Source organism: Leptinotarsa decemlineata, unplaced genomic scaffold (genome assembly GCF_025532065.1).
Source record: "Leptinotarsa decemlineata unplaced genomic scaffold, Ldec_3_MD MMD2_tig00002159_RagTag_RagTag, whole genome shotgun sequence".
NCBI lineage: Eukaryota > Metazoa > Arthropoda > Insecta > Coleoptera > Chrysomelidae > Leptinotarsa > Leptinotarsa decemlineata.
The window spans coordinates 2,461,576-2,481,122 of record NW_027412574.1 but is presented as its reverse complement, the minus strand read 5'-3'; the positions used below and the strand labels follow the sequence as shown (position 1 = coordinate 2,481,122).

Sequence of the window (19,547 nt, the reverse complement as noted above, 5' to 3'; positions counted from 1 at the left end):
GTGTCTAGTTTTGACTGTCAATATTTTCATTTCTTGTTATGTCGAAAATATAATGTTACAAATCGAATCCAACACAAATAGAGCACACCCTCTTCAGAAGGACTACATTCTTTTTGAAGAGTGTAGCACAAGTTACGACGTGCGTGTCATCAACCAAGGAGTTTCATCAGGACATGAACTATAATAATTTCTAAATTACTAATTTACTGAATTCAAAATTTTTGTTAAAGAAAGATTTTGGCTTTCTACATCTCCATTTTTATACAAAAAATGTGGGAATCTTCCAAAGAAAGGAAGGAAGCAATTCATTTCAAAATAAACTTTTCACAAAGATGTGTAGATCATGCAAAGAAGTAACTTCGGACTCACTAACGAAGAAAAAGTCCTCTCGAAACAACTACTTTCATATAAACATTGAATTACATGAAGGAAAAAAATTTTCAAAACAATTACTTTTATATGAACATTGAATTATACAGAAAACACTTTTTCCTATTCAGATTGCACTCCAAACATTCGAGATAAGTATCATTCACAGGATTGCTACAGAATATAGTATATGAAAGGGGAAAAATTTCACTTACATGGAACACTGTCGTTGTCGCCTCTTCTGCACCAATCTGGATAACATTACAAGATAAATCACTCAATTCGTTCATGGAAGATTCACACATTTTTGTATGAAGATGGAAAAGTAGAAAGCTGCAATCTTTCTTTCCCACTAATTTCTAATTCTAACTTTGCTTATTTATAATTTTTTGACAAATTAACGTGAAGTATCTCCGGAAAGTTTCCTCTAATTTTGACAGAGTGGTTTGTACAATCCTTTGTCACCAAAGGGGTAGTTAGTCACTGTTCATAGTTATGTAGTCAAAAAAACTTTTGAAAGCATCCAAAAGTCTAGTCATGTGATACAATGTTCATTTATATTCGTTTATTTGAATTTCCAACAGTCTGAAGTGAAAATAGAAGGGAAGATTAGGAAATGCAAATAACTCAGCACAGAAATGTGTATAAAATTAGAGTCATATTCAGTAAAATAATACATAGGAGAAAGATTGGACCTTGCAACCTTCTGTTTTTCTGCCGTTTTCCTTCATTGAATCAAATTTTATATTATAAAATATATGTTTTATATTAAAAAAAAAAACATTTGGTTTCAATATTAACAAGGTTTACGACTCACATCTATAAGCTACAAATATTTTGTACTTCATATTGAGTGTATGTAATATCATATTTATAGTGTTTTTTCCCTTCAACTCATAAATTATAAGCCGAAAATTATTTGAACTCAATTTTAATTGCAGATGTTACTCGTATTTGTAGCGTAGTACTATTCTCTCTTGTCGCCACTGTTTTCAATATTTTGGGTCCCTTTGTCTTATTGCGATTATAAGTTGTAGCTTTCTCTATTCTGTTCTATTTTATGGCCATTCGCCAAGGAGTGTTGAGTGACTGTATACTTTTATGGCATTTGAAATCTGTTACGCACACCGTGGAATGAGTTTTAATAGACTTAATCTGACCATGCTTTTCATTCACAACTTATTTCATGAATACAACTTTTAATTTACATTGTCTGGTCTCTAGCGTAGTTTTCATCCCTAGCGGTCGTTTAGTATTGGTTAGTAGTATTTCAGCTTGGTTACTGCAACTCCAAGCCGAAATTTCCTCCAGATGTTTTTTGAGATCTGAAATTTCTTTTTGTCGATGAAAATGTGTATAGACAGTTGATGTTGATATCGAAGAGAAGACCATCGATGCCTACTTGCCAGAAAAAGTTTTTGAGAAAACTGGAGAACCACAAACAGAAACGATCTGGTAATCCATAAAACATCAAATTTTAGTTGATAAATCCTAATGTCGGACACGGTCAAAGACCTTGAGAATGTTAAGCTCATTAGATACTGTGTTTCTCAATGGATGACTTAGATAACTGTGTTTATTTTTCACTCCAACTGGATGAATCAACAGATGTCGTTGACACTGCCCAGATGGCCGTGTTCGTCAGGATGGTTTTTAGTGATTTTACGATTAAAGAAGATCTTTTGAAGTTCATTCCACTGAAAGGACACACTACTGGACATGAGTTGTTTTCTCATTTAAAAAATATTATTTCTTCCGAGAAAATTCCAATATCGAAAATGGTAGGCTTGACAACCGATGGCGCTCCAGCTATGGTGGGTTGTGATAAGGGTCTGGTGGCGTTATGTCGTAAAGATGAAACTTTTCCGCAATTTCTCTGTTACCACTGCATTATCCATCAGCAAGCATTATGTGGAAATTTCCTGAAACTAAACAACGTTATGAAACTGGTGGCAAAAATTGTGAACAAGATTAGAGCTCAAGCGTTACAAAGAAGATTATTCAGAACCTTGGCCGATGAAGTTGACTGTCAATACGGGGACCTACTCCTTCACTCTGAAGTCCGATGGTTAAGTAGAGGACAGGTGCTGAAACGTTTTAATGATGTCCTATTTGGCATAGTTCAATTTTTCAAACAACGCGATGAACCGACTTCGGAACTAGAAAATTCAATCTGGCTTAGAGATTTTGGTTTTCTCGTGGACATTACTGAGAAATTAAACGAACTTAATTTGCAGCTTCAGGGTAGAGACAAAGAACTAGCGGAAATGATTTCTGATATAAAAGCATTTATCAAAAAGCTGAAGTTTTGGGAACAAAACCTAATTAACAGCGATGCCAAGCCTTTTCTTATTCTTTCAGAAAAAATATCTCAAAATCCTTTAGAATCCTATGATAACAAATATCATGTAGAAATAATGTCTACCCTGAAGAATAACTTCAAAAATCGTTTTAAGTATTTCAATGAAATGGCTTTAGTAGCGCAGTTTGTTGTTTCACCCTTTATGGAAATCGGTATTCAACAGTTTGCAACTTGTGTTATGCAGAACTTTTGCCGAAGACATCGCTGCAACAGAAATGGAAATCATTGAGTTTCAAAATGATTTAGCCTTAAAATCGTTAGTCTCAAGTACTGAATGTATCTGGCCTATTGTAAGTAAAGACAAATATTCAGTTCTATGCCGTGTTGCCTTGAAAGTGAAAGCATTATTCAGTTCAACCTATTTGTGTGAATCTTCTTTTTCCAATATGAAGTTAATTAAGAACTAATATCGCAATCGACTTACAGATGAACATTTGGATAATTGTATTCGAATGGCTGCATCAAATTATACTGCAAACATTAAAAAAATTATCGATGAGTCTGAGTGTCAGCCTTCTCATTGAACGTGCTTTTTTATTTTTCAATGTTTATGTTCATGATAGTGCGTTACTTTTTTGTTGTTATTATTAACTATTTTTAAATCATACGTGACATGCCGTTGTGGCTGGATAAAAGTTTGTGTTTATTTTTCAAACACCTTCGTTTGATAGGTAGGAATGTAGCTATGAACAAGTACGTACTAGTAAAATAAATACATATAATGATAAATTAACTGTGGATTATTTCATTTACATTGCGTTACTTGGCTTCCGTGTGGGTAGCTCGCTGTTTATTCCAAAATTAACAAAGTAGCTCAACACATTGAAGAGGTTGGCGACCACTGGTCTATATTGTTGCATTGTTTGCAATTAAGGTGTCCCTTGTACGTTTCCATTTTTGTAGGTGCCCCCTTTCAGTGGATAATACCCAGTAGCCCTATATTTGTTCTGAGCCAATCCCTACTCTCTTGAAACAGTTCTTTCGGTCTCTTTTGTGATGGATTTTATAAAGGGTTTTAAATGCCTTTCCGAGTATGTTTTCCCAGTACTCTTTATGTTTCTTATATACCCACTTCCCAATCTGATTTGATACCAAAACTTTTTTACTTCGACTTTTCCCCTCCACCAGTTTTTTCAGGCATTCTCATACCAGGCTTGATGTCACTTTTCCGTTCATTGGTGCCATAATTGTAGCCTGACTGTTTGTGAAATTATTGATCCGTTAATTTCATTGAGGTCTCAAATTAATGTTCCTTGAACATTGTAAGATTGCATACACTTTTCATGCAATATAATAAGGCTCAGTTACTTTACACTTGTCCCGGTATGATAGGCATTAAGTGTGGATATAACATTTTTTTGTGTTTTACAGGAATTTATTTCAAGTTTGCTTTTCTGAAATCATTCGTTAGCTTTAACCCCTTCGATGAGATAATGATATTAGTCCCCGGATCTGATAAAAGTTATGTCATCAGCCAGTAAGGCATATTTTTGAGATGCAAACATGCAAATATATCATTTATGTAAATAATGAAAGATATTGTTCCAAGAACAAAACTTTAGGGTACACCATGGGCGATCTGCATATATGGTTTTATCACTTTCTACGTTCTATGTACTTTTCTACAGTACATTTTATATGGGAATTGGATTTTTTTATTTTCTTCTAGTCGATATAAAAAATGAGAACAAGCAATCTGTAGTCAAAATACATTTGAAAATTGATTTATCATGAACTATTATTTATATTATTTTATCAACCACTAATATTGAATGTACTATACAAAGATGTGTAGATCATGCAAAGAAGTTACTTTCAGACCCAAACGTTTCCAGTGTCATGTACCTATTCATTTTGATGGAGAAATAAAATGTATCCATTGTAATGAATTCAACCTAGTATTGATATAAATATATCAAGACTCATAAGACCAGTTTCAAGAATCAACTTAATTTGAATTTTATGAAGATTAGACTTGATAAAATTTCTAACCTTTTTAATATTACCCTTTTTTCCAGTATGATGGATGTGGAAAACAATGGAAAACAATGAACATTGGTTATAAAAGTGGTTTAGTTTATAATAACAAAATCTACCAATTTTATACCATACATAGACGAAAGATGTTCAATAAAAGCCAGTTTAGCTAATAATAATTTTAATTAAAATCGCTTGCCAGTTTACACTTGGTTTGGGGAAAACACTTTCAAAAATGTCTTCCAAACCATCCATGAAAACATAATTAGAACTGGATGATGAATGGTAAAGAAATCCTTTGACACATACAGGGTGCCCCAGAATTTAGTTAACAAGCAATATAACGTATCCAAAAAACACTTTATTGTGAGATTTTCACTTAACAGTTTTACAAAAATACAACACGGGATTCGCAATACAATGGCTTCGGGGGTGTCTTTACTTTACTGTTTACTGAAAACCTCACAATAAAGTGTTTTTTGAATAGCTGTGGATTTTCATCAAGTATCGTCCAATTCCATCAGATAACAAGCAATATCTCCGTGATTTGTAAATTTAGAAAAATTAAACAAGCGGTATTATGAGCGCGGATGTTTGTGTATGTGTAAGCGCGCGTGCATGGATACGTGCGTGTGTGTGTTTAAAAGATTTCCGCCGTCAGCAATCTCAGATCTGAAGTCGGTGTTGAACCGCGTCAGGAGTTTTGTTTTGACGTTTTGGCTTTGACTTTGAAGCCATTTAAAAAAAACATCTTCAAGGGTTTTGTGACTTTATTGGTGTGTTGTTTATGTCTATTTCTGCAGCATAGGAAAAATGAAAAGAATTGTCAATATTACTTCAGTCCCAGATGGAAAATATGTGTAATTGTTACATTTTACAACAATTATTATAATTATTATATTATGATATCGAGATGCAAATTGAACTGTCGTCTTTTAAAGTCAAAATCAGGTGTATTTCATCAGTTCGGACTTCTATTGTCTAATTAATATAAATTGATTTGAAATCCCTGAAAAAAATAAAAGATTAACCGAAAATAACAATTTTATTAAAACAAAAAACTGAAATTGCAAGGAAATATGTCCAGTTATCACCCGAAGACGATTGTGGATACTAACAATCGAAACGTCGTGACATAACTTGGTTTGGAATCTTTTAATTTTAATTTTTCATTTTTGTTAATAATATTTTTTAATTTTCAACTTTCATTAATATTTCAATTTTTTATTTTCTGGTTGTAGCTTGTATGTTATTCCGTAATTTCAGTTTTTTGTTTTAATAAAATTGTTATTTTCGGTTAATCTTTTATTTTTTTCAGGGATTTCAAATCAATTTATATTATATTAGACAATGGAAGTCCGAACTGATGAAATACACCACGAAACATTGTCAACCACCTTTAAACAAACGTCAGAATCAGGTATTACCTTTAGGTTTTTGAGGCTCACGTAATCGAGAATAAGTTAAAAGGCGTCTCTAGGACAGTACCTAAATAGTCTAGCACTCATCTTAACGACAGGTGTTGTTTCAATTTGTATCTCATTAGCTGCACAGTAATTGCCCAAACTAGCTTTGAATATTGATAGTTCATAACTTTAAGGGAAAACTCACACAACTGGACAACTGAACCGGCTGTGTTTTTGACAAATTAAATAGGTAGGAAATAAACGCAATTATTTAATTTTTTACAACAGTAATACTTATTTTCAATCATTATATATTACAATAACTAACTAACTTGTAACTAATTCCAAAAAAACTAAATTCCATGTGAATATCACTGTTTATGTATTTTCATGAATATTACAGAAAATGTAGAAATATATCCTACTACTCAACCAAGATAAAATGAACGTAATTAGAAAGGTAGTTGGCCACTTATGCGGCACTCTCCTATTGCCGTAAAACAACTGACAAATAACTGAAGTAAAACAATTATTCAGAAAACTTGCCAGAATTTAGCATGTATAGTTGTCATTAGGTCAATAGAGTTGTTTCTTTGCATTTTCGATGTTCGATATTTCTTTAGTTTGGCAACTTGTGCGGCACTCTCCTATTGCTGTAGAGCAACTGACAAATAACCGAAGTAAAACAATTACTCAAAAACTTGCTTGAGTCAATAAAGTCGTTTCTTTGCATTTTCGATCTTCTAATTGAATAGGTACATTTTCATTCTTGGATAACCAGTTGCTCAAATTGAGCGTTTCAATTAGCCTTATTGCAGATATTACCGTTAATTTTTTAAAACAAATACTCTTTTTCCAGTGTTTTTGTGCCATGACATTGTTTTACTGCGCACATTGGCAGACATATGTGTCAGGAACGTTGAGGTTTGGAAAAATAGATGTCACTGAAGCACAATTCACTATTATGGTTATATTACTAGTGTCAACCATATTTGGTCCTTCCGTGTGGTCAAAAACGGTAAGTTGAGAGTTCTTTTGCAATTTTTGTTCTTCATAAGAATGAGACCAATTTAATACTAGGTACACAATATTGACGTAGAAAAAGAAAACTCAAATTGGTCTTCACAACAATCAATATATTATGATGAGAATTCTTTCGAATTTATCAAAGTTCATTTTCAGTTGATATTGTGAGGGATTTCTACAAGTAAAACAAGAATAAATTGAACAAAAACTAACAGAGGTATCAAAAGGAAAAATGCAATTGACGGTCATACATTTAAAATCATCTAAGAAAGCTGAAAATATAACACATTTCGTTTCCTGAATTTCCTCCAATCCATGAATTGAAAACGAACTTCAATAAATAGGAAACACTATATTTAAATGCGGAAATGACTTGGAGCTTTCATTTTCTACAGACATACTCATTCTACTTTGAGAATACGGATTTTATGTTTACGATCCTTTAGTGAATTAACAATAATTTGATGAAAACAATTGTAATTGTAGAAATCATTAATGTGTTATCACTGACAGATCGCTAGAGAATTGTATTTAAATATATAACACAATTTCACTTACAGGCATATTATTGTCTTATACAAATAATTGCATCCGTGAACCATCATAGAAATGTTCTTACTTTCTATACCCTTTCAATTCCAAATAAGAGTAACAATGAACCTAATACGCTTCAAACTTTTTTCCTGCTCTTTTCCTACATACTTAGAAATGTATTATTTTTGAAGCAGTGCAAGGATTTATGCCTCAATCATTTTGGAAGTGACTCTGAGATAGAGTCCTGCATAGTGTAAGGTACTGTTATACCTAGTAACTTCTAGGAATGTTGAAAATTTTTGTATAATTATTAAAAATTTATTGATAACTGTGATACAGTTGGCAGGTCAAATCAATTCGTACAAGAAAACATTCTCTTTCAATTCAATATATGAAATTTCTAAGTTACCTTTTCAGTTGTGAATTGATCAATTTCCTAAAATTCATTTCATTCAATATCTGTTGCTGCCAACTATATTGCGGTGTAATGAAATAATGACCAGAGTTAAACTTTTTTGGGAATATCTTTCAAACACCTATTCTCAAAAGTCTGATATTTTTACGATTTGCTTCAAATCTATAATTTGTGTTGAGTTCGTCTTCAGGTAACTAGAAAATATTATATTTTGAATCATTTCCAATGTTGACTTCAAAATTAAATTGATGGATGCAGCTACGTGGTAGGAGATAATCATGAAAAATGAGAAATGAAACTTTTTGTTACCACTTATGTTTGTAACTAACGTTACTGCAGTTTCGTCCTATAAGAACATTTTCGATAAACTGAAATAAACTGAAAATAATTGATCATATCAGCCCTTATATAGCTAAAACCACTGTAGGTGATAACATAGGTACATAACTTAATTGAGTACCTGAATTTTGTTTACCTGTGACAATGTGGATAAGCTAATTTGAAAACCGGTGAGTAAACCAGATCCATTCGATCATTTAGCAGGCTACATCTATAATGTTTATGCTTGTGAATTTCTATGGCTTCCAAATAATTGAGTTTCCAACCCTTGCTTACATAGTGCAAAATTTCCGTATCGTTTAGATTCGGGAACTTGTGGTTGCATTCCAAAGAAATGGTTTAAAAACGTCGAATCATTTTTACCTAGTTTGAAGGACCTTTCATGTTCAGCATACCATTTTGAAAAATTTCGCCCACATTGTCCCACATAAACACTATTACACTTCGGACACTTCAGATTTCTCCATATTGTCCACTCTATCTTTGGTATTAAAAAGGAAATTAAATGTGGTCTGAATGCCACTTCCACATTGTTTCTTTTGAAAAAAAACCGAAATTGTCTCTTTTCTTTCACCAAAATATGTTGGAGATACAAATTTCTTGATTTCTCACCGGTTTTCAAATTGGCGTACCCACATTGTCACAGGAAAACAAAATTCAGGTACTCAATTAAGTTTAGTACGTCTTATATTACCTACAGTGGTGTTTAGATATATAAGGGCTAATATTATCAATTATTTTCAGTTTATTGTATTCGTTTGAAAATGTTCTTATAGGACGAAACTGCAGTAATATTAGTTACAAACCTGTGGTTTAACAACATAGACAGTTTTATTTCTCATTTTTCTTGACTTTCATTACTTTCGTGGCTGTTTGACTGCAGTGCTGGATCTATTTGGGAATTTGAAATCGGCTCAATTAAAACTTTAGTTCGGCAAATGGAAACAGTTTTCGAAAGAACTGTCAATGAATTTGTTTATAACAGTGAAATTTTCATATATAAATTAAACTAGGTTGTTAAGACGGAAAAGTTGGCTTGGCAGATGAGTAAAAAATTGTAATATTTTAATAATGGGTTATCGACAAAGTAAACTATTTCTAAAAAAAATTTACAATATGCAATAACTTTGGGGTGTGATCGGTTCATTTTGTCCATTTTGTCCACTTTGGTCTATCTGTTGATCTGAATATCTTTATTTTTTGAACTGTGGAAGATATCAAACCTTAAAAACTTACGAAACATTAACTTCAAAATTAAAAATCAATTGAAAACATAAATCTAACCACTCAATTTATTATTGATGTAATCAGTAATGATTTATGATAGTGGCACTATATATTGTTGATATCATTAATATTGAAGTATAGGAGAAAAATTGAAGAAAAGTATATTGAGTAAGTAATTGGTAACTAATTACTAACACAGATATATACTCAGTAATTTAACTGTTCAGCATCCCAGTGAGATATATAATTATCCAGTTAAATTGAAGTACATTTATAATCACTTTTTAATTATTTGTAGTTATTGTGTAGTTATTTCAGTTATTGTAATAGATTTAATATTTAAACTGAATGTGTTTCATGTCTTCAGTCGTTTCTAATTTCCTTAAATTTTGATTCATTCATTTGTGCAATAAGTTTGTAGAAAATAAGAGCAACATATTGTTAAAAATCAGATTTGAATAATGAAAATTTAGAACAATGTGTAATGTTATTGAGTTGAAGTAGGGAATGACAAAATAATCACCACTTGCTTTATTTTCTGCTATGTTTATCCACAAATCCCTTAATTTCGTTATAAACAAATTGAAACCTTTTAATGATAAATACCTCAAAATCCATTGGTGCACTCATAATTTGTGCCAAGTTTTTTCTAAGGTAGCTGCTATATTCCATTTTACAACAAAACTCTTTACAGTTTTTTAGTGAATCTTTTCAATTGTGGTATCTAATTCCAATGGGCACTTTAGCTTGTGGATTTATCACATTAAACAACAGCCTCACTATTGTCTTTACTGGTGGTGTTGGCAAGAACGGATCAACGGTTGCTGTAAGTTTGGTTTATTTGGATGAATATTTTCCTGGGTTGGTTATGGCTGACGACAGTGTCTCACTTTATATTTTGAATTATACTAAAACTTCTGACAGCCAGAATTGTTTCATCACACTTTTTTCATCACAATTTATGATGCTTATCGATTTTTTATGTGGCAAGAATGTGGTTATTAACGCTGATAAACTTAACCTCATAATCCAATGAAATTCCTAACTATAAAAAATATTTTAAATATTGAACACGAGTATAACCATTCTTGTTCTGTTTGTCAAAAAAGGAATAAAACTTTTACTGTCGCTTGACAGAATAACTTCATAAAAATTATTGAACGCCCTCATAGAGAAATAATCTATATAAGAGCTATATCATGAAGTAGATTTATTGAGCATCAATAGAACTGAAGAATTTCAGGCATAGGTTTAAATTTTTTGATAAACAACGTATACTCGTATTCATGATAATTATCACAAATTTTCACAATATAGACTTTATTTACGATACACATTTCCCTACTAACATCACCAGTTGAGGACTGGTACTTACGCCACACTACTTCAAAATGCAATTTATACAAATTATCAATCTCAATTAATAGATAAATTGATGGATTTAGCCGTTACTATGTGGTAGGATATCATAATGAAGAAAAGAGAATTGAAACTTTCTATGTTTTTATCACTTTTATTTGTAACTAACGTTACTGCAGTTATAGGACAAAACTGCAGTGGTAAAAAGTGGTAAAAAACATAGAAAGTTTCAATTCTCTTTTCTTCATTAATTAATAGATATTACTAATTGGTGAACAGGTATTTTTATGAACAGATTGGAGCAGATACAAAGCAGGTTAACTATTGTTATTAATGATTTGACCGATTCTAGTAAATTTTTCATGAAAATGTTTTGAATCCGTCAAAACTTCTTTTGAACTGAAGAAAACCAGTTCAGCGACTTCGATATAAACTACGACGTACCACATACAAAAAATAAAGAATAAAAATGAAACCTGCTGGAATTCCTAGAGTTTAATAAACGTAAACAGTCAAATTTCTGACCAACAAAAAGTAAATCTCTCACCACTCCTGAAATAATTTTCTTGAAAACTTTCCTAAATTGAATTATTTTTCATTAGTATATTCCAAAATTCAGTATGGGTAATAACAACAAATTCCTAGTTGAAACCAATTTAAAAATTTCAGAACAAAATCAAAAAGTGTATATACAAGGAGCCTACAGTCAACGTGTATAAACCAAAAAAACTATTAATATTTGTCATTCTTACATAAATTCAAATTATGTACCCTCATTCATTTGGTCAAAAATAAGCTCAACCATTCAAATCTGACTTTCAAAATATATGGTGACTAACAAAACCATTTGACAAGATATTCAGGCAATCTAAAATTAATGAAAATGAAATCAAATATTGGACAAAGTTCAATTTATTATAAAGGTATCAAGTTTTACAATGAGCTACCGAATTCTTTGAAAAAAATTAATAAACAAAAATTCCGAGTTAATTTGAAAAAATATGACTTTTTTTGTGCTCGGTTCGTCATACTTAGTTATGTTATAGTTAGTTTTTGAATTATTGTTTTTTCCCTACTATAAACATTGTATGTTTCTTGGGAAAACAAATCCTCATTGGTTTTATTATTATCTGTTTTGTTCCTGTTGTTGGCTACCTTTTCTTAAAACTACCTGTTTATCGATTAGTAATCTATTTTATTTAAAGTTGATAATTTGTTTAAATTTCATTGTTAATTACTGTCGAGTACCAGTTCAATTGAGGATGTAGTGAAACGCGTATTAGAAATAAAATCTATATTTCATGCTTTGAATCTTCTTGTCGAGTAATTATTGGAAAAACTTCATCATTCAAAATCTCCATCTGAGTACAGAACATTCTCCAATAAAATTCTTCTGGAACATGGGAAAGTTGTTTGTGTGTGTGTTAATTATAATATTACTATCGTGCCTTTAGATATTAACTCACACAATCCATATTTTAGAAATTGCACTTTCATTGTACATCACTTCTCATTGTCTGTTCCTTTGTATGCAATGGATTTTGATGCGGGTTTTTTAAATAAATAGATTGATTCAGGAGAAAGGTTTTTATGTATATAACATGCATAATGTAGTAGAGAAACACTGATAATTTTAGAGGTTTATAATGTGGTATCGTAAATAAACACCTGTTTCTTTCACTTACATTGCAAACGCTGGGTGAACCCTACGAAATGTACTAAAGTATTGTACACCTTAAAAAAGTCTACAAAAAAGGCTGCAATGGCATATGTCTATCAATTAGGGATAACCTACGATGACCATTTTTCATGCTCGAGAAATAATCGCTTATTTACGAAGCGATTTTAAGCAATACATCATTATTCCTTATACAATTAAGTACCTTACATATATTGTGCATTTATTGTAGACCAATATGGCCCTTCACTGCATGTAATCTAAATGAATATGTTCGAAGATATCACATATTCAAAATTCAGGGAAATTACAAAAAATTGTTTGTAACTTTTGATCCATCGAATAATAAAAAAGATTTTGGTCAAATTATTATACAATAACGAAATGAATGATATTTTATAATACAAATAAGACTTTTCACTATTTCACTTTTTTTTGAGCATAACTCTGATTCTTCGGTATATACTGCTACAATTTTTTGCCAAAATTTGAATATAGAAAGCAATATATATTTCATTAAAAAAAACCTTATTTTGATATGCCAAAATACTACTCAACATCCTCTATAACGATGAACTTTGTAATACCTTGAGTTAACATTATTGGAATTTTCGTAGTGATATCATTTTTTTTTTCAAAATTGATTTAGTATTTTTGGAGTCTATCTATTACAAACAAACAAATCAAATCTTTTTGTTACAATATCATTTCTGATAATTCGAAATTTTTATATGAAACATTCTTTGGAAATTTTGCTGTTTCACCTCAAACATATAATGGAATCTCGATGTGAATCATTCTGTATATAAAAAAAATTTCGAGGCCAAAATCAATGAAATAGTTTTTGTGCATTCCCGCTCATTTATATATACAGGGTGTTTATTAAACATGCGGCAAAAATTTAAGGGACTATTCCTTGGACATTCTTAGGATACTTTGTCCTGTGATGATTTTTGATAGGGCGCTTTGTTTCGAAGATACGGAGCCAAAAAGAATTTCGACAATAACAATTTATTACCAAAAATTACATGTAATGTTTCTCAATCTACAAGAACTGCATCCGCTCGGATGCAAGAATCTAATCTTCTCATCGAATCCCGAACTCTTTCAAAAACACCAGGATCGTTTCTGACTGCGTTACACCCAACAATTTGAATGTCTGCAGACGTTTGCAGTAATCGGAATGTTGTTGATAGGTACCCACGGAATTGAATTTTTATTACTTGGTAGGTCCAGTGTAGTACGCTATACTTTTATTTCGGCTACGTTGATAATTTTATAATTACCAAAATTGTTATTGTCGAAATTTTTTTTCGTCCCTTCTAAAGTTTTTAAAAAAATACTCTTTTTCGAAAATTGCAAATTACGTTGGATTCAAGGAAAAAGCTAATATCCTCAAGATATATTTACAGGTAAGAAAAATGGTGCGTCCAAGACAAAAACCCCAAAGAGGTGAACATACGCAAAGTAAGAAAATGAAGTGAACAATTCATTCCAATCTGGTTGTTAGAATTTTTCCAACAAGTGATATGTTGTTGTCACCCATAATTGTCGGGTATTAATGAAAAAGGGTAATTTATGGATTTTAACTATCATGGGGAATAAACTCATTTAATCAGATAACATTTTATTTTCACTTTGCTCACGAAGAAATATTTAATCATTTATGGATTTTTCATTAGCATAAAAGTCCCTAGCTCATCACATTTTGCTGTTACCTCAGTAGCCATATAATAAATATAAATGCATTCTGATTGAACATTAAATATGCATTTTTGCTTGTTTTCATCTACTAACTGCTTATTTTTTATCCGTATTTTGAAATTAGGGGAGCTCAAAAATTATTTCAGAAACTTTTTTTGGTCATAAATAAGTATCGGTCATGTGTATGTTTGTCATTTTCTCAGAACAAATTTTTTTGGTAATAGAACCAAGTTATATGGTGCAGAAGGCCTTGTAGATTAAGACTACAAAGCCGCCAGACCTACGTCATTTCAGCGAAGCTAATATTTGGATAGTAAAGCAAAGCTAGAAATTTTTTGAAAATAAATACGTTAAGAACGGATGTGTACATCCTACCTTGAAAGCAAGGTTCTTTCAGAGATATCAGGTGATTTTATTTTTAACATCTTCAAGCCTCATGTCACATCACTCATCACTTCTATTGATAAAATACTTCAAATGAGATTTTTTATACAATGGGTCTTTAAATTTACCTCAATTGTTGTTGTATTCAGGATTTCATTTATAAGTGTTATTTGTTGTATGAGTGTGATTACAAATAATTTTTTTCTTCGTTTTTCCACCATTATTTTGCTATATTTGAATACTGTCATTCAGTATATAAAAACTGGCCGTGCTGAATAAATTCGACAATGTGAGTAGTATCATGAAATCAGTGATTTCGAGAATTTGAAGTATTCGATTTGACAGAAAAATTAATAGTTGGGAACCATCTATATATATATATATATATATATATATATATATATATATATATATATATATATATATATATATATATATATATATAAAATCTAGAAAGGTTAATGCAGTCAAGCTGCTGGAAAATAATTCCATGAAAATAAAAAAATAAATAGATAAGTACTCTTTGATCATTCCCATATTGATTTCAATTTAAGAGCCACCGGTATACAGCTGTTTCAGCCTATTGGGCATCGTCAGTACCGGGCAGGCGGTCTTCGATTGAAGACAAAATGAGAAAAAACCAAGAAAGTACTTGATAAAAATAGCTGCGTAAACGCAAGCGAAACATAAGTGGAACCACCTATTGGTGTGACACCCAAGTCAACTTGCCAAGTTTTTATGTCAGTGTTGGTGGTTTGACCAATCAACCGACAACTGCGGTAGCAGAAATTTGGGAAGCTAACCTGAAATGCCATCGGAAAAAGAATCCACATGTTTCTAGAAATGATATGAAATCTAGAAAGGTTAATGCAGTCAAGCTGCTGGAAAATAATTCCATGAAAATAAAAAAATAAATAGATAAGTACTCTTTGATCATTCCCATATTGATTTCAATTTAAGAGCCACCGGTATACAGCTGTTTCAGCCTATTGGGCATCGTCAGTACCGGGCAGGCGGTCCTCGATTGAAGACAAAATGAGAAAAAACCAAGAAAGTACTTGATAAAAATAGCTGCGTAAACTGCAAGTTGACTTGGGTGTCACACCAATAGGTGGTTCCACTTATGTTTCGCTTGCGTTTACGCAGCTATTTTTATCAAGTACTTTCTTGGTTTTTTCTCATTTTGTCTTCAATCGAGGACCGCCTGCCCGGTACTGACGATGCCCAATAGGCTGAAACAGCTGTATACCGGTGGCTCTTAAATTGAAATCAATATGGGAATGATCAAAGAGTACTTATCTATTTATTTTTTTATTTTCATGGAATTATTTTCCAGCAGCTTGACTGCATTAACCTTTCTAGATTTCATATCATTTCTAGAAACATGTGGATTCTTTTTCCGATGGCATTTCAGGTTAGCTTCCCAAATTTCTGCTACCGCAGTTGTCGGTTGATTGGTCAAACCACCAACACTGACATAAAAACTTGGCAAGTTGACTTGGGTGTCACACCAATAGGTGGTTCCACTTATGTTTCGCTTGCGTTTACGCAGCTATTTTTATCAAGTACTTTCTTGGTTTTTTCTCATTTTGTCTTCAATCGAGGACCGCCTGCCCGGTACTGACGATGCCCAATAGGCTGAAACAGCTGTATACTGGTGGCTCTTAAATTGAAATCAATATGGGAATGATCAAAGAGTACTTATCTATTTATTTTTATATATATATATATATATATATATATATATATATATATATATATATATATATATATATATATATATATATATATATATATATATAAACATATACTTCTTTCAAGTCATTCCATTTTTTCATGATATTCATTCGATCAATCTTGTTTCCTATATTAGTTTACAAATTATTACAAATTACTCAACTCCCAACAAAAATAAATAAAATATTATTTACAAAATTCCTTGCCAAAATTGTGAAAAGTCATATATTGGTCACATCTAGAACAATAAATGGTCGCATATTATCTGTATCTGTATCTGTAGAGTAGGGAGGGTGAGTGTAAGCCCACGCACTTAGGCCACATGTGACCCATTGTACATCCTCCCAAGGAGTTGTCCTCCTAGGTCGTCGTCCATCCTGTCCTTTCCAGGAAGGTGGACAGGTCGCTGGGAGACATCTCCTTTATTTCGGCAGGTGTAGGCCAAGACTCGCCGAACACACACTCTCTTATTGACGATAACTCCGGGCACTCACACAGGACATGCCTGACAGTCTCATCTTCCTGTTCACACATCCTGCATAGAGGTGTGTCCACTAGCCCCATATTATGTAGGTGTTTCCTTAGCTGACAGTGGCCAGTCAGAAATCCTACAGTAAGGCGTAGATTTTTCCTGGTCATCGCCAGATATTTCTTCGGCGCCAGCTTCCCAGGGTCGCCCAAGGTGATCCTGGCAAGATTACATCCTTTAATTTCATCCCATCTCTTTAAAGATTGAGCATGGGTGTAACATTTGACTAGTTCCGCAATTGTCGAAGTCATCAGGCCGTGGGTGCCACTTGGTCCTAAAATTCTTAGTCCAGCCGCTTCCTTGGCTAAAGAGTCGGCAATGCGATTACCTTTACTCCTTTCGTGCCCTTTAATCCACCTCAGGATAATGTTATTATCTACCGAGGCTTTGGCTAAATCTTGGTGGCACTCTAGTGCTAGCCCTGAAGTAACACGGTGTCTGTTCAAGGCTAATAGTGCTTGTCTGCTATCAGTGCAGATTGTTATGTTTTTGCCCGAAATTCTTTTCTTGGTTATTTCTTTTGTGGCGATTGAGATACCAGCCAGTTCTGTTTGTACCACGCTGGTATTTCTTCCCATTCCCCATTTGATCCTTAGGCTTAGTGATCTGGAGTACACTCCACATCCTGAACCTTCTTTGGTTTTTGAGCCATCTGTATAAATCCGTATTGCATTTGTAGCATCTGACTCTGTGTTCTGCTTAATTTGTATTTTGTAGGGTTTATTAAACACAAACCTGGGTTCAATTGCATCACTTGTTGCCTGCAGCAGAGGTTGCGCAGTAAGCGCTTCCCGCCACAGGCCCAGCCTCAATCGACCCATTCCTACTTCTAGGTTCACACCAGCCGTGTGCAATCGTAACATGGCCATTAACGCAACCTCCTTAACGAACAGATCCAGAGGGGTCAGACCCGTGATTACTTCCATTGCCGCGGTTGGTGTTGTTCTCATGGCTCCTGTGATGTTTAAACAAGCCAGTCGTGTCACCTCACAAACCACAAGAGGGGACTAAATCATCTGTCGGTAACAAATAAGACAGATGGGTATCCGCGGCTAAGCTAAACAGTGGAGACGGGAGTGGGTTAAACAACTTAGCAAATTTCAAATAGATCTTAATGGGCGCCAGGTAAATTTAATCCTCCAGATACCCTAAGTAACTCACAATATCAATAACTTACCAATTAATATTGGAAATAAAAGATAAAGATCCCCAATATGATTTATTCAGTAATCCTAACTTACATGGATTAACCAACAACGCTTCTAAGACAACAATGCAATATTCACACTACTACGCGATGTTCAAATGTCCATACAAGAGCGCGGTGTATCTAACCACGAATTCAATCAGCCATAAATTACGGTAGTAACGACGCTCAAAAAACTACAATACGTCGAGTAAAACTACCACGAAAATTGAGTAGGTGAAATCGTAAATACTAGTATCGGATGGTAAGACAAACTCGTTTGCGTCGCGTGAGCTCAGGCGTAGGCGCATCGGTGTCAATCAGCAATCGTGAAAGGAAGAATATACCTCAATTTCCGTTTCACAAATATCTATGTCAATCAGGTATCAATAACAAACTCTTAATCAATAAACGATAAACCAACACTATATCAACAGGTATCAATAAACATAAGGGCAACAATTATTCAAATATCTCAGTATATCACAAATATTCAATTAAATCAATTATAACTTGCGTGCTCCTTTTGGGCCACCCGGTATATGGTGTTAGGCTACCCTGTAGTATGGCGGAAGTGGATCACCCTGTAGTACTGCTGAGATGGATCACCCTGTAGTACTGCTGAGATGGATCACCCTGTAGTACGGCGGAGATGGATCACCCCTGGCCAAGGGGTTTTCTATACGATTCTTCGTGTGCGGTGTTCTGCACGGAAGTCCTGCTGGGACTTGATGAGTGACTGAGGGCCTTCTGTTTCTTATGAATCTAATTTCGGAAATCCTTCCACCTGGCACGAGTTCGGTATCCACCACAAATCCTCAAAAGAGCTTAAGTTTCCGACTGCAAATATCCACACCAAAATGACCAATCAGTCTTCCACTATACAATCCTGACTTGTAGAAATAATCCCCGTGAAGGATGGCACAAATACAACCAAATATATCCTACAATCAGTCTGATGATACCCTTTGAACTCCGAACCAAGCTCACCGAAGGCTAACTTCCAAATACTAAGAGAATGCCACATCTGACAGCTAACCAGTTGTTGCCACAGTGCATCCAATCTACACTACAAGCACCAAGGGGGCGCTGTGCACAACATCATAAATCTAACAATTCCTCCACAGCCACTTGATACATCATCAACAAGTCCATGACCCATCAAAACTCCTTCTCAAAGCAATGCAACCCTAAAACAACCCTTGACAACTTGAGTAACCGATAAATCCTCCACCCGTGAACAACTGTAGAACTAGTTCGGTGTAAGTCGACGGAACGATACTACGAAAGTTCGGCAGATGTCAACCAACAGCTG

The 19,547-nt window shown here is 33.3% G+C and overlaps 1 protein-coding gene across 5 annotated transcripts in view; it reads left to right on the top strand.

Annotated features, from left to right (window-relative positions):
• bbc (choline/ethanolaminephosphotransferase 1 bbc) overlaps positions 1-19,547 on the top strand; it is an 85,938-nt gene that overhangs the window by 11,716 nt on the left and 54,675 nt on the right. For 3 of the 5 annotated variants that reach the window (XM_074177032.1, XM_074177031.1, XM_074177035.1), the window contains exons 3-4: positions 6,974-7,132; positions 10,350-10,481. In XM_074177032.1, coding sequence (XP_074033133.1) covers positions 6,974-7,132; positions 10,350-10,481 — 291 coding nt within the window. The remainder of the gene's footprint in view (positions 1-6,973; positions 7,133-10,349; positions 10,482-19,547) is intronic. The other 2 variants (XM_074177036.1, XM_074177034.1) reach the window with 1 other exon arrangement.